The 16,881-nt window shown below is 42.2% G+C and overlaps 1 protein-coding gene across 5 annotated transcripts in view; it reads right to left on the minus strand.

The window, feature by feature from the left end:
* Positions 1 to 9,124, minus strand: part of LOC120442715 (C3a anaphylatoxin chemotactic receptor-like) — a 19,515-nt gene extending 10,391 nt beyond the window's left edge. For 2 of the 5 annotated variants that reach the window (XR_005614893.1, XR_005614892.1), the window contains exons 1-2: positions 8,965 to 9,124; positions 8,549 to 8,713 (exon numbers count right to left, since the gene is read on the minus strand). Coding sequence is in view for 3 of the 5 variants with exons in the window: in XM_039619830.1 (XP_039475764.1) it covers positions 4,854 to 5,960 (1,107 nt within the window). In the remaining 2 variants the exon portion in view is untranslated. Of the gene's footprint in view, positions 1 to 2,034; positions 5,975 to 7,161; positions 7,241 to 8,548; positions 8,714 to 8,964 lie in introns of those variants that run through there. The other 3 variants (XM_039619830.1, XM_039619832.1, XM_039619831.1) reach the window with 3 other exon arrangements.
* Between the last annotated feature and the right edge of the window lie 7,757 nt (positions 9,125 to 16,881).

Genomic DNA, 16,881 nt, shown 5'->3' on the forward strand with positions numbered 1-16,881 from the left:
CCTAGAATTGTACAAGATCAACAGGACCCTAAGAGCCTTCATCAGGAACTCAATGGGGATGTGGCGTACAACACTAGAGGCCAACCCAAGCCCATAGCACAAGTCACCATCAAGTGCGGGATCTACCAAGGAGATGCTCTGTCCCCACTGCTGTTCTGCATAGGCCTGAACCCCTCAGTGAGATCATTAACAAGACTGGCTACGGATACCGACTACGAAACGGAGCGGTTGTCAGCCACCTCCTGTACATGGATGACATCAAGCTGTATGCCAAGAGTGAACGAGACATCGATTCATTGATACACACTACCAGGCTATACAGCAATGACATTGGAATGTCGTTCGGACTGGAGAAGTGTAGTCGGATGGTAACAAAAGAGGGAAGGTAGTCAGAACTGAGGGGATTGAACTACCAGAAGGCAACATTGCAGACATAGAGGACAGTTACAAGTACCTGGGGATCCCATGTTTAATGGGAACCATGAAGAGGGCGCTAGGAAAGCTGCAACCACCAAGTACCTGCAGAGGGTCAGGCAAGTCCTGAGGAGTCAGCTGAACGGTAAGAACAAGATCCGGGCCATCAACACCACGCCCTGCCCGTGATCAGGTACCCTGCTGGGGTAATAGGCTGGCCAAAGGAGGAGATAGAAGCCACTGACATAAAGACAAGAAAGCTCCTTACCATGCATGGAGGGTTTCACCCCAAGTCCAGCACCCTGAGGCTGTATGCTAAGCGGAAGGAAGGGGGCCGGGACTGGTGAGTGTCAGCACCACAGTCCAGGATGAAACAAGAAACATCCACGATTACATCACGAAGATGGCCCCAACTGACAGCGTGCTCAGTGAATACCTCAGGCAGCAGAAACCCAAGAAAGAGGAGGAAGGCGAGGAACCATCATGGAAAGACAGGCCCCTGCACGGTATGTACCACCGCAGATAGAGGAGGTGGCTGATATCCAGAAATCCTACCAGTGGCTGGACAAAGCTGGACTGAAAGACAGCACAGAGGCACTAATCATGGCAGCACAAGAACAAGCTCTGAGTACAAGATCCATAGAGGCTGGGGTCTATCACACCAGGCAAGACCCCAGGTGCAGGCTGTGTAAAGATGCCCCAGAGACAATCCAGCACATAACAGCAGGGTGCAAGATGCTAGCAGGCAAGGCATACATGGAGCGCCATAACCAAGTGGCCGGCATAGTGTACAGGAACATCTGTGCCGAGTATAACCTGGAAGTCCCGAGGTCAAAATGGGAGATGCCCCCAAGGGTGGTGGAGAATGACCGAGCTAAGATCCTGTGGGACTTCCAGATACAGACGGACAAAATGGTGGTGGCTAACCAACCGGACATAGTGGTGGTAGACAAACAGAAGAAGACGGCTGTAGTGATCGATGTAGCGGTTCGAATGACAGCAATATCAGGAAGAAGGAACACGAGAAGCTGGAGAAATACCAAGGGCTCAGAGAAGAGCTCGAGAGGATGTGGAGGGTGAAGGTGACGGTGGTCCCCGTGGTAATCGGAGCACTAGGTGCGGTGACTCCCAAGCTAGGCGAGTGGCTCCAGCAGATCCCGGAACAACATCGGAGATCTCTGTCCAGAAGAGCGCAGTCCTGGGAACAGCTAAGATACTCAAGAGGACCCTCAAGCTCCCAGGCCTCTGGTAGAGGACCCGAGCTTGAAGGATAAACCGCCCGCAGGGGCGTGCTGGGTGTTTTTTTTTTTTATATATATATATATATATATATATATATATATATATATATATATATATATATATATATATATATATATATATATATATATATATATATATATATATATATATATATATATATATATATATATATATATATATATATATATATATATATATATATATATATATATATATATATATATATATATATATATATATATATATATATATATATATATATATATATATATATATATATATATATATATATATATATATATATATATATATATATATATATATATATATATATATAACTACTAAACTACTGGACACAAACCAGGACCTGGTCAAAATCCACACTGCGTTCCAACAAGCAATATGCAGCAGAAAAAACACAGTTTACATACCACCGTCGTCTTCTCCTTATCTGTCAGACTAGCCGCTTTAATGGGTGAAGTGGCGGCGGTGTGTGGGCTCGTGTCGGCGTTTATTCTGCGCTGATTGCGGGAAGCTCCATTGCCGTCGCACTTTTTGCTGACAAATATTGGCGACCGTCAAGCCTTTGAGTCGCCGAGCAGCTGAATAGGGGAATAATGTTGACGCGCCCGCTGATCAAACGTAAATCAAAGTTCCAGATTAAAAACTTCTTTATTTGTTATCAATCCTTAAAATCCGTAGAAAAGCAGTGACCAAAACATTCTAAAATGGGCGGTCAGCAAAAGTCGACTTCCCCCATCACCCACTCATTCACAAATTCCCTCGCGACCTGAACAGGTGATATAGCAATCACTATTACTATTACCGACACCACGTGACCCAAAGCTACGCCTATCCACAACATATATATATAAAAAAGCTGCTACTCTAAGCACAGTAACCTCATAATAATTGTCATGCATATTAACAGGCAGCATGTCAGACTGCTGGAATACCAATTAGTTGATATAAAATGCAAATGTTAACAGGATATGATGGTGTGACTCATAATAACAGAATGATTTACATCCACAAATTACACAAACAAAAGCTTTTTGTTTGGTGGGGCTGAGCTATACAGACTGATATGAATTTTTTCCACCCATATCTCAGATATGATCTTTTTTTAAATTGCATTTTGTCAAAAAAAAAGAAAGAAAAAAAGATGAGCCCTTTCATTTATTAATGTGCTCTAACAGAGGTAAATTCCACATATCAACTGTATAGGTCTATATTGCCTGGAGTTGTGATGAAGTAATCTTTTTTTTTGTTTATTTTTGTACCGGTGAATTGATGAAGAAACAAATTAATCCCTCAAACATTGGCTGAGTAACAAAATATGAAAAACCATATGCATTTTAAATATTTCCTCATATTTATTTTAGATTTGGATTGGATGTCATTATGATGACATTTAGATCAGTTTTGACTCATTTTGTGTATGTACACTTACATTTTCATTTCATAGAGGAAACTTGCAGGGCTGGATATTACTTAACAATTGCCTTAAGTTCCTCATCTTAGGCTGACAGATAAGACACTTCCAAGGTGAAACTTTTCAGTTTGTTTAATGATTTAAGATGATTCAGTTGGCTCAGATCTGCATGGTGGTAAGAACAAACCTGTCCAAAGCAAATGTTTCATGAATCTAATGGCAACTATGTGTGGGAGCCTATTTTTTTCACAGGGTAAACACATCTTATAAACATTATAAACTCATATTTTACACTCTGTTGTAAATAATAAATTATGAAAATTAATTAATGTAAGTAATGAAGTACAAATATTTTGTATTTATTTAAGTAGAATTTTCAGGTGTCTGTACTTCAATATTTATTTTTTATATTTTACTTTTCCTACATTTTTACACAAATATCTGTACTCTCTACTCCTTCTACTACGTTTTAACTACAGGCTCATTACTTTTGGTACAGGATTGTCATTTATAGCATTCATACCCTGGGGTTAAAGTGGGCAGAGCGAGTACAAGTGTCCTTAAGTTGTGGCCTCCATACTTTATAGCATTTAGCTAGTGCTAAAGAACTACAGAACAGAAGCACGCATAGAGGAAGTAACGTTTTTAAACTATCGCACAATTTCAAATGCAACACTTTTATCGGCTTAACAAACATTACCAAAAACAAACTGTTTGTTTACAGTTTTTTGTACAGTGTGTTTACTAGCTAAAGGTCCAGCTGCTGTTTTTCACAGGAGAGAAAGGGGAAGTTCACTCTGGGATGGAGGAAGACGTAAGAAAGACAAGAGAGGAAGAAGAGAAGTTTGATTTAAAGCAAAATGTCCTGCAAAACAAAATAAGTATACTAACATTGTGTTCCCTTTCACTGCCTGTGTCCTAAATAACAGATTCAAGGTGAGTACATTTGTTAGAGTTAGAATTTAGATTTGAAAAATTAGCATTTTCATGTACTAATATTACTTTATTGCCATATTAATATAGCAAAAGTTTCAGTTACTTTTGCATGGTTAAATTTTGCTTCAAAGTTTAACTGTCATGTATCCATGAGTATATTTCAGAGCCGGTACCATTTTACATTTACTTGATTATTAAAGTTGATTCAGTATTTCAACTTTTATTAACTTTAACTTTTATTATTTAGCAGAAGTATATGTACTTTTTAAGTACAGAATGTCTGTACTTTGGCCACCTCCAGTATATCACTGTTGTCATATATATTAACAAGAAATATCACAGACTTCATTGTTAAACAAATAAATGAATGTTAAAGAAATAAATACATTTCATGAACATTACAGGCTGATTTATTTAATGAAAATGAAAATTAGTTACACTTGGAACATTTAACTTGCTAACTTAAATCATATCTTAAGCTGTGGAAACTGTCATGTATCCAAATGTAAACCACATGTTACTGGTTGTGTAACACAGCCTCAATCAGAAAGAAATGTAATCCTGATTTTGAAATCAATGACTGATTCTTTTCTCAAGAAAGTGGCATTGCATAACTGCTTTTAGTTCTATAAAAAAAGCAAGCTGAATGCACTGCTCTGATTCAAACACATACACCAGTCATGTATCAGATTAATGCTATGGCTAGTAAAAAAGCCCCAAAGCATTTTGAGATATTTTTGAAACATTTAGAATCATTTTAAGATGTCACAATTGTCTGCCATTTACAGTTTAATTATTTGGTTTCTTATACCTCAGTATTCAAATCTGAGCTATTTTTGCTTTGACTGGTGACCACTGACCCTGTGTAAGTGCGAGTGCGTGTCTCCTCTTCCTGGAAGACAGTCTCCAAAACATTTCGGATAGATTTGCGGACTTTGTCCTTAAAATCATGGCCCATGAACACATACAGCAGTGGATTGAAGCAGCTGTTGAGAAAGGCCAGACTGGTGGCCAGAGGCATCCCGACATGTGTGACAAGGTCTAATGTTTTGTTGTGAGTAGCAGACGTGAATTTCACTAGTTCAATTACGCCAATTATGTAAAAGGGAGCCCAACACAGGAAAAAAGTGACAATAACAGCAGTGACAATTTTAAACGTGCGTGTTGATTGGCTGGCCATGGTGCGGTTTCTCCTCAGATGATGGATGATGACAGCATAACAGGAGACAATGACAGTGAAGGGGACTACAAATCCCAGGAAGAGACGAGTGATAGTCATGGCTAGATGACGAAATTTGTTTAACTGAATTACAGATGGTGCTGTATAGTTATCAGAAAGAGCATAGTTGCTGAAACAGAGGATTTGGTTTTCAGACACTTTCTCAGTGTCCCTGAAGATGAAGTATGGTGCACTGAAAATCAAAGCCACCACCCAAACACACAGACTCACATAGGTAGCATTGCGTACATTTCGGTGGTTCTGAGCCCAGATGGGCCACACCACAGACACACATCTGTCCACACTGATCACCACCAGAATGTAGACACTGGCAAACATGTTCAGAGAGCTGATGGTGGTGTTCAGCTTGCACATGAACTTGCCAAAAGGCCAGTGGAAACCTGAAGCTAGGTAAGTCACACTGAGGGGCAGAAATGCAGTGAAGAGGAAGTCAGCCACAGCAAGATTGAGGTACCAAACTGTGTTAACAGTTTTCTTCATTTTGAACCCGGTCACCCAGATAACCACTCCATTCCCGAGCACACCGAGGACAAAGGCCAGGGAATAAAGGATTAGAGACACTGTGTTGAGAGACTGTCTCAGCCCATCATACTTGTCACCATACACAGAGTCATTTTTATCAGGTGCAGCCGTTGTATTAATTTGAACGAAAGAGTTGTTGGTCATCTCCATCAATGTCTTCAGATCTGCATAGAAAAAATACATGAATTTATGTCAAAGTCATTTTTGATATTGATAATAATTCTGTCTTCACATATTGCACAGAAATATAAATTAATTACTCTTAAATTAATGTTTAATTTATAGTTAGTTATGAATCTTAGACAATAAATGCTCAAAATGAACAGCAAATATAATGCATTTAGCAGTGAAGGTCATCACTTGTAGCTGAGAGCACTGTTTTCAGCTCAAATTAGATTATAATCCATCCATTCAGTGTTAATGGCTACTTCAGTTCATGATTGCACTACTGTGCCAGCAACATTCACAATGCGATATGAAAATTCTTAACTGGCTGCTGAGCATAATGTGTTCATGTACCAGTCACAGTTATCAGGAAACTGAAGAGTGTCCAAATCAGCAATGATGTTGCAACACTAAAAGAGCATGGCACGCAATTTCCCAACAATTGAACGCAAACATAAAAGAAAAAATAGAATAGAATAGAAAAAATAAATATCTGACCAAGAACTTCAGAAAAACTTAAATTATTCTTAAAATTTGCAGTCCTAAAAAAAAAGTATAAATTTTTATTTGTTAGAACTGATTGCAACTGAATTAGAAGGAAAATGATGCAGACTTGTGGAATGCAAAGGAACAACAAATGCTATATTGAGAAGCGTCACAGAAAGAGCAATTAAACTTCAAAAATATCTGTACTCATGTTTTATTGATGACATGAAAGCCTTCAGCACTATCAGTCATAAAAATCTAATAGTTATTATTAGTTCTGAACAATGGCAAAAAAGACCTTTTATGAAGAAAGTATGAAAGTAATGCTGTCTCTAAAATTCAGTGGTTTAACTTAATTTTAAGAAATTAGCCTATTTGATTATTTAACAGTACACTTCCAGTGAATAAATATCCCAGCAGTCAGTGTTTCTACGTTATGCAATAGTGTAAAAAATGAATTTCCTTCTTTTTAAAATTTTTTTTTTATATATGTATAAATATATATTCAATCCATCCATGCATGCATATAGATACTCAGAGAACTGAATTTGTTTGGGGGGGAATCTTGAAAATGTATTAATCATGAGTGACTTAGTAATTCAAAACTGGGAAAGTCTTAAGTGTCAGAGGTTTATCTATTCTTGCAAAGTAAATACATGACTATTCTACAATTGTACAACAGCAAACAAAGAGTGCATACCTTTAGTAAAGCTCTCTTGTTGGTTGTTGAATCTTCTGCAGATGAATGCCTCATCAAACTGACAGGTTATTATAACAGACTAATTTGCGGGCAGTATTTCAACAGTCATAACAAGGCACATCCACAGGAAGTTTGCAAAAGTTGGCAGACAAATGAAAGAGAAAGAAAAAATGAGAGACAGCATTGTTGAATTGTCTTCAGTGTGGCCTTAGTATCACTACCTTATTTTGCCATTTTGCTCCAGTTTTTTTTCTTAACTCTGTAAGGCAGTGGTTCTCAAACTTTTCACAATGAGTACCACCTCATAAAATATATGGCTCTTAAAGTACCACCCTTATGACCGACATTAAAGTACAGCAGTACACCACATACAATACACACGAGACAATTATATTTCTTATATAAATGTTATTTATTTAAACTGTCATAAACAGGATGTGACAAGTGATAATAATAACAACTGTACTGTCATGGCTGGGGCAGCAGTCGTGTGGTGGAATGGAAGGAGGACCCAAAATGCAGGCAGCCGACTGATGATATGAGTGAGTTTATTTACACAGTGGCAGGGTGACAAAAACGGGCAATAAAGTATGAGCAGTTACTGAAGCAGACCTAAACTGGGATAAACTAAAGAGCAAACCTGAAGTAATACGAAACGGAGAATGCAGAGAACGCAGAGGTACACAGACGAGCCGACAACAGGCACAGACTGACACCCACTATATATACACACACACACACACACACACACACACACACAAACAGGGAGACCAGGTAATGACATACAGGTGGGAGCACAGCTGATTCTAATACACAAGACGACCTGAGGATACAAGCTGAACACGATAACAGACACAGACCTTCAGAACAGAACAGGAAATCCAGAACACGAGCCTTCAAAGTAAAACAGGAAACCTACAGACTGTTTTACAATACGAGGACATGACAGAGCACCGAGGACAAACACAGGTAGGGCTGATAAAACACTGAGCTCCAGATTCAACCCTAAACTACTACAAAATCAGAATAAACACAAGGCACAAAGTGAACTCCAAGGAAACACAAAACGCTGGGTCAAAATGACCCAGGATCATGACATGTACTTCATTAAAACATTCACAGCAGGTGGCATATCCAGTCTTTAAGTGATGACTATGAACCCTGCTTCCGGGTCAAAACTACTCTGCATTTATTAAGGCTGTTGTGTTTTAACATGTTTTAATGCTTTGTATTTTGTTCTATTTAATCTGAACAAGCCCCTAAAAAAGGTCAGTGATCACTGTTGGCCTCTCTCGGTTTTTATCATCACTATTCATTTTAAAGCTCAGTTTTTAAAACCTTCCGATGCAACTACAGCCCAGCCAGCAGCAGTATTTTAATTACTAACCTCATATTGTGGATGGCTTATCTCAGTTGTTCTCCTGGCTGAAGCTTGGTCTGTTTACATCATCCCGGGTGGGGGGGAATTCCTGCGTACCACATATCACAGTGTACGTGTGATATGTGGGCTGCATATCACCACTGCTCTAAGGCAGCTGTGCTATGAAACAATCTGAGGAAAACCAAGGTATCTCCACAGTCAGTGGCATATATTATAAAACAGTACAGATTGTAAAACATGAACCTTTCAGCTCATTGTACCTACATTCCTAACGTTTTTTTCTCTTTTTTTCCTTGTTTTTACTCAAGAGCATTCAGATTGAATTGGGTTACAGACGTGGGTTACAGAATAATTATTACCTATATAAAGTCACCACCTATGAAAAGTCTTTAAATGTTATCAAGCATAAAGGAAAGACTTACCAGATCTCTGGGAAAGTACAACTGAATTGGGCAGAGAAACAACAAGGTGTTTAATGTATCCTCTGGTGTGGAAGTACAAAAAAGTATTCAAAGGAAGAGGTTGTTAGGTTGGCTCAGGTTTACTGATTTGGAGAGGTGAGGCTGAGATGGTTTGAACACGTGCAGAGGAGGTGGAGGTGGATAATCACTGTGGGAACCCCCAAAGGGAGCAGCCAAAAGAAGAAAATCGAGCATTGAGCAACAGAAATCAGAATGTAAACTGTTTTTCCTGTCTATCAACATCCTGTTTTGCAGTCTTGTTAAACTCTACTTCTTACTCTAAAAGTCAACTGTTCACTTCTTGTATTTTTTTCATGTCATGGAATAATTCCATGACATTGCATGGAAGTGTAAAACTGCCTGTGGAAACACCTTATGTGTTGTAATCAGAATGTAAAATGTAGACAGTTAAGCTAAAAATATGTTATTAATCGAATTGTTATTCACAAAAACAACTAAAAACATTTTGTCAAGTATTAGTTAAAATTATATGGTAATATAGAATATATACCATAGCTGCTGAGTTTGTTATGATTTTGTGATTCATTATTTTGGATTCAATAGATTTTCAAGTTTTATATCTGTATTTATTTTTTGTATTACTTTTGTATTCTCTAATGCATCGGAGTTTGTTATTTCAAGTTCCTGGTTCTTGTTTTATTACATTAGTTCCCTTTCACATACAGTCATTTCCTGGTCTTGTCTTGTCATTATTATATCTTGTTATTGTCTATCTAGTCTCTGTTTTTTGTTATACGTTGTCTCCTTGGTCATAATCCCGTATTTGCCTGGGCTTTCTGTGTTCTGTCTGGTTTCTCTGTCCTTTCATGTTAAGTCTAGTTCCTGTTTTTGCACTATCACCATGATGTGTGTCGGAGGAGGAAAATAGTGGTGCATTTTACAGCATGGATATGGACATAACTTTTATTTTTATTGCACAAAAGGATGAAAGCACGATGATAATGTGGAGACTGCTCCAGGACAGAAACGACTGCATTATATTGCTACCACAACTTCGGCTCTTCGCAAGCACCTGCACAGACACCATGGTAACGCTAAGCTACCCAAGAACCCAGACTGATGTTAAAGCTGAGCAAATTCTGACCCCTGCCCAGCACTGTGATGAAGTGAGCTATCATTTCTGGTGAAACCGCTGCTGAACTTCAACAGGTAACAAACTAATGCCACAGCCTCTGTTTCTATCTGCTCATGTTTCTACAGTAGAATCACTGTGACAAACGCTTCGAAGTCTCTTTGTGCTGATTTTCATCTTTGCTTTGTGCTGTCGGCTTTGTGTTCATACCTAAATACTAAGAGAAGGATCACGTGTGTCCTCACTAGAATAGGGATTTGTGTTGGTGTGTGGGGCTGTAGCTTGTAGGTGTATTAATTGGTAATTATGAGACAGTATATTTCAGATTATTAACGTGAAGTATCAGTTTAGAAATAAAGAATTATAAAAAAAATGTGTGTGTGCAAGTTAGTTTAGCCTGTATGAATTCCTTTCTCATAGTCACATGGATATGTGTAACCCTTTTTTTTTTTCACTTGTTTACTTTACAAAGAACTTTGAACTCTCAGGTTTCGATTAATCCCCTATTCAACAAGTTTCCAGTCTGATTTATGTGCAAACTAGATAATAGGTGTTTTGTTATATATGTTTGAAATTACTATTGTAAGTAGTTATATATTTCTTGCCTTATCTATTTTTGAAGAGGTTTTTCAAGCGGCCATGCAAAAGTTATCTATTTACACATGAGTCACTGTTAGAAACACATTTCAGTTTCTTTTTAACATTATTACGAACATACACTGCAATTAAAGCTGATAAACTCGTTATTAGAAAGTATTTAACTCCTTGGTGTGAAGGGGGGTGTTGAAGGTAGACTGGTACACCCTGACACTAACACAGAGCATAACCAAGGAGAGGCTGCCTTAGGAATGTGTGGGGGTTATGGGAGGATGGTGTTCCTGTATTTGTGGTCCAGCAGCAAGGTACAGACACTTTAAGGCTGACCCCACCCTAGAGGAAAAAATGTAGAGATAAAACCTATCTGTAACACCTGCAGAACTAGGGAGGACTTTTCTCATACAGCACAAGACCCCTGACTGGAGGACAGGTACGATTGCCCTGCGGAAAGGCCACAAGGAGGACTAACTAGGGAGGGCTAAAGTTTAAACCATGGCCTCTCTCCATTGATAGCCAATCACAAGTATTTTCTGTTTTGAATATACCATTTTAGTTATGAATTGTACAGGACTTCTGGGTGTGCACACTGCTTGACACTGAGAAGTCCACAGCTGTGTCCTGGGCTATCGAAAAACACAGCTAGTTGCTAGTCAATACAATATGCTGCCAGATCCCAGAATACACGTGTATGTTACAGTCACAGCTTTTCTTTAAGTCTCAGCATTTTCCTTCCTTGTTTTTATGGGTATTTCTCCAAAACATGCATTAATCATTCTTGCGAATTCTGCATTGGTAGCAATGCAATGCATCATTATTTCACAGGGGAGTATTATCAAGATGTGACAATAGCAAAAGTGGCCAGTAGGTGTCACTGTCAAGCTTGGTTTCAGATTGTTTTGAAACTGTTGCATAACGGCTTTGAATGTGTCATTTTTTTTCAAAAAGCATTGCTTTGCTCATTACTGGCAAACACTGAAGTTGCTCCAAGGACAGGTGCATGATCACTTACAGATAAGTGGGGACCAAGGACAGGAATCCAGGATGAGTCCCAACTTTGCACAAAACCAAGCAACCAACACACACACACACACACACACATGCAGTGACATGTAAAACAATAACATACAGAAAACATATACATATTCATTCCTCATGTTTTTCTTTACAATTGCTTTGAAGAAAAAAGAAACATTTATGTCACAATAAAAACCTAAAAAATCCCCTTTAACCCTTTAAAAAAAATCTGAAGTAGTTCCAGATTGAAATTGAGCTGCAATGACAATGATCTCAAACACACTGACATTGCAGTAAAAGCATACCTGTGTTTTGTGATGCAAATATATGGTCACAAATATAATTTGTTTTACCAGTTAATTGGTGAAGAGGTCTTGCTTACTTTAGTATTAAAAGAGAATTTTACATGGGTTTATGGAAATGTAATTGTGCAGCTTTGCCACAAGGGGAACTAAAGCTGGGTATGGTAGGCTGATGACCTGACAACAGATGAGAAAGAGCCTGCAGACAGAACACAACTTAGTTGTCTCATCTCTACCTTTACTGCCTAAAACAGGTTACTAGTGTGAGTTATCTAATCCAAATGCAATTCTAAAGATTGAAAACCTTTGTATGTGAATCTTAAGATATATAGAAAAGGATTCAAAGTAAACTGATCAGAGTGTTAACGATACTAAACTTTTTTGTTAGTATGACCCGTGAATCGCTACCTTATGACTCCGTGAATCGCTACCTTATCGTGGTGGAGGGGTTTGTGTGTCCCAGGGATCCCAGGGGCTATGTTGTCTGGGGGCTTTTGCCCCCTGGTAGGGTCTCCCATGGCAAATTGGTCTTGGGTGAGGACCAGACAAAGAGCGATTCAGAAGACCCTTATGAAGAGAATATCGAGGGAACAGTTTACCCTGCCGGGATAGGGTTACGGGGCCCCGCCTGGAGCCAGGCCCGGGAGGGTGCCCGAGGGCGAAGCGCCTGGTGGCCGGGCCTTAGTCCATGGGGCCCGGCCGGGCACAGCCCGAAGAGGAGACATGGGCCCATCCTCCCGCAGGCCCACCACCCGCTGGAGGCGCCATAAGGGTCGGGTGCATTGTGTGCTGGGCGGCGGCCAGGAGCGGAGGCCCTGGCGGACTGATCCCGGCTGCCAAGACTGGCAATAGGGACATGGAATGTCACCTCTCTGGTGGGGAAGGAGCCTGCGTTAGTGCGTGAGGTTGAGAGGTACCGGCCAGATATAGTCGGGCTCACCTCACGCATGGCTTGGGCTCTGGAACCAGTCTCCTGGAGAGGGGCTGGACTCTGTCTCAGTCTGTAGTTGCCCCTGGTGAGAGGCGGCGGGCTGGGGTGGGTATTCTAATATCCCTCGGCTGGCTGCCGGTACGCTGGGTTTTTCCCGGTGGATGAGAGGGTTTGTTCCCCGCGCCTTAGGGTCGGGAACGGGTCCTGACTGTCATCTGCGCTTATGCACCGAGTGGCAGTTCAGAGTACCCAGCCTTCTTAGAGTCCCTGGGGGGGTGCTGGAAGGTGCCCCATCTGGAGACTCTGTTGTCCTGCTGGGAGACTTCAATGCTCACGTGGGTAACAACAGCGAGACCTGGAGGGGCGTGATTGGGAGGAACGGCCTCCTGATCTGAACCGAGCGGTGTTTTGTTATTGGACTTCTGTGCAAATCACAGTTTGGCCATAACGAACACCTTGTTCGAACATAAGAGTGTCCATAAGTGCACGTGGCACCAGGACGCTCTAGGCCGCAGGTCGATGATCGATTTTGTAATCGTATCACCAGACCTGCGACCATATGTTCTGGACACTCAGGTAAAGAGAGGGGCTGAGCTGTCAACTGATCACCACCTGGTGGTGAGTTGGATCAGGTGGCGGGGAGGACGCTGGACAGACCCGGTGCACCTAAACGTGTAGTGAGGGTGTGCTGGGAACGCCTAGCAGAGGCCCCAGTCCGCGAGATCTTCAACGCACACTTCGGCAGAGCTTCAACAGCATTCCGAGGGAGACTGGGGACATTGAGTCCGAATGGACCATGTTCAGCGTCTCCATCGCCGAAGCTGCTGCATTGAGCTGCGGCCGCAAGGTGGTTGGTGCCTGCCGTGGTGGTAATCCCCGAACCAAATGGTGGACACCAGAGGTGAAGGGAGCCACCAGGCTGAAGAAGGAGTCCCATCGGGCTTGGTTAGCCTGTGGGACTCCGGAGGCAGCCGACAGGTATCGACAGGCCAAGCGGAATGCGGCTCGGGCAGTGGCTGAAGCAAAAACTCGGGTGTGGGAGGAGTTCGGAGAGGCCATGGAAAAAGACTTTCGGACTGCCTCGAAGAGATTCTGGCAAACCGTCAGGCGTCTCAGGAGGGGAAAGCGGTGCTCTACCTGCACTGTGTATAGTGCTGGTGGAGCGCTGCTGACGCCGACTGAGAAAATTGTCAGGCGGTGGAAGGAATACTGAGGACCTCCTTAATCCCACTGACACGCCTTCCGAGGAGGAAGCAGAGTCTTGGGATGAGGGGAATGACCCGCCATTTCCGGGGCGAGGTCACTGAGGCAGTTAAACAACTCCTTGGTGGCAGAGCCCTGGTGTTGATGAGGTCCGCCCGAGTTCCTGAAGGCTCTGGACGTTGTAGGGCTGTCCTGGTTGACACGCCTCTACAATGTTGCATGGAGATCAGGGCAGTACCCTGGATTGGCAGACCGGGTGGTGGTCCCCATCTTTAAGAAGGGAGACCGGAGGGTGTGTTCCAACCACAGGGGATCACACTCCTCAGCCTCCTGGGAAAGTCTATGCCAGGGTGCTGGAAAGGAGAGTTCGTCCGCTAGTCGAACCTCGGATACAGGAGGAACAATGCGGTTTTCGTCCTGGTCGCGGAACACTGGACCAGCTCTTTATCCTCTCAAGGATACTTGAGGGTGCATGGGAGTTTGCCCAACCAGTCTACATGTGTTTTGTGGACTTGGAGAAGGCATTCGACCGTGTCCCTCGGGTGTCCTGTGGGAGGTGTTATGGGAGTATGGGGTGTCTGGCCCATTGCTACGGGCCATTCGATCCCTATACAACCGTTGCAAGAGTTTGGTTCGCATTGCCGGCAATAAGTCGGACTCGCTCCCGGTGGGTGATGGGCTCCGCCAGGGCTGCCCTTTGTCACTGGTTTTGTTCATAATTTTTATGGACAGGATTTCTAGGTGCAGCCAAGTGGCGGAGGGCTTTCGCTTCGGTGGCCTCAGAATCTCATCTCTGCTTTTATGCGGATGATGTGGTTCTGTTGGCTTCATCAGGTGAAGGCCTCCAGCTCGCACTGGAACGGTTCGCAGCCGAGTGTGAAGCAGCGGGAATGAGGATCAGCACCTCCAAATCTGAGGCCATGGTTCTCAGCCGGAAAAGGGTGGAGTGCCCACTCCGGGTCGGGATGAGTTCCTGCCCCAAGTGGAGGAGTTCAAGTATCTCGGGTCTTGTTCGCGAGTGATGGGAGAAGGGAGCCGGAGATCGACAGACGGATTGGTGCTGCGGCTGCAGTGATGCGGACGCTGCACCGGTCCGTCGTGGTGAAGAGGGAGCTGAGTGTAAAAGCGAAGCTCTCAATTTACCGGTCGATCCACGTCCCTACCTCACCTATGGCCACGAGCTGTGGGTAGTGACCGAAAGAACGAGATCGCGGATACAAGCGGCAGAAATGAGCTTCCTCCGAAGGGTGGCTGGCCTCTCCCTTAGAGATAGGGTGAGAAGTTCGGCCATCCGGGAGGGGCTCAGAGTAGAGCCGCTGCTCCTCTACATCGAAAGGAGCCAGTTGAGGTGGTTCGGGCATCTGACAAGGATGCCTCCTGGGCGCCTCCTGGGTGAGGTGTTCGGGCATGTCCCACCGGGAGGAGGCCCGGGCAGACCCAGGACACGCTGGAGAGATTATATCTCTCGGCTGGCCTGGGAACGCCTTTGGTGTTCCCCGGATAAGCTGGAGGAGGTGGCTGGGGAGAGGGAGGTCTGGGCTTCTCTGCTTAGGCTGCTGCCCACGCGACCCGGCCTCGGATAAAGCGGATGAAGATGGATGGATGGATGGACTCTGTGAGATAATGCAGTTATTTTGTATATTTATAGACAGAAAACAAAGTAACCACGTGGGTTAACAGTATGATTTGGTGTTGTGGATTTTGTTACGAGAAAATTGTGGAGAAAAAGGTAAAAGAATGTGTACATGAGCATAAAGGATAAATAGATAAATCTGTTTAACAAAATGAAATAAAGGAAGCAAAACTCACATCTCCTGTATCTACCATTTGTATATAAAACAGAGCCACCTGAAGGCTTATTTTCCTCTTTAGACTGCTGCCCTTTAACACTGAAGCATTTATATAAAACAGCTCCCTCTGCTGGTATATGTAATGTGTTTTCTGTGATTTTAATAATGATTTCTCATCAAATGAGTTGTAGAACTAGCTGTTATGTTCCCCTAAAAGGGTCCAGGCGATTAGGGAAAGTAACAGAAAGTGTCCGGGTCGGAAAAAGGAGACAGAGAGGCAAAATGATTAAATTAAAGAGTTTTATTAAAGTTTCTATTAATAACTCAACTAAAAGAGACGGATAAGCCACTATCACCATTTAAAGAAACAAAACAAAACTCAAGCGTCAGTCAGTAAACTGAAAAGTAAGTCAGAAAAGGGTTAGTAACCAAACACAGTCCTCTCGGCCAAGCAGGAGCAAACAATCACAAGCTTCAGCTCACTAGCTGCAACCACCAAACACTCACACAGCTCACTAGGTAAAACCCCTCACATGGCACTCTGGCACCAGAGCTCACTCAAATCAATGAAGGTCAAACAGGAAGTCACAAGACAAGAAGCACAGAGACGACACAGACTTCTGAAATTAGGAAGGTGAAAACAGGACAGACAGGATAAACTTAAAATTAATGAACAAACTTTGGACACAGAGAAAACTAGGTTCTAAAAAAAAGTAAAACTAAGAAAACGTAAAGAGAAAACTGGGACAACCAGAAAGAAAACAATCAATTTCCACAATTTGTAAATAAAAGTACAAACCCCATAATAAATAAACACAAATACAAAAATTATTGCGAAAATCAAAACTTGGGCAAAAGACACAGGGACCGAGACAATCACAGGTAGTATAGATGGATATATTTAGTTGCTCCTGCCAAATGTTTGTCACTTGTTTCAGGTACATATGT

This window comes from Oreochromis aureus, linkage group 11, assembly GCF_013358895.1.
Source record: "Oreochromis aureus strain Israel breed Guangdong linkage group 11, ZZ_aureus, whole genome shotgun sequence".
In the NCBI taxonomy this organism is placed as follows: domain Eukaryota; kingdom Metazoa; phylum Chordata; class Actinopteri; order Cichliformes; family Cichlidae; genus Oreochromis; species Oreochromis aureus.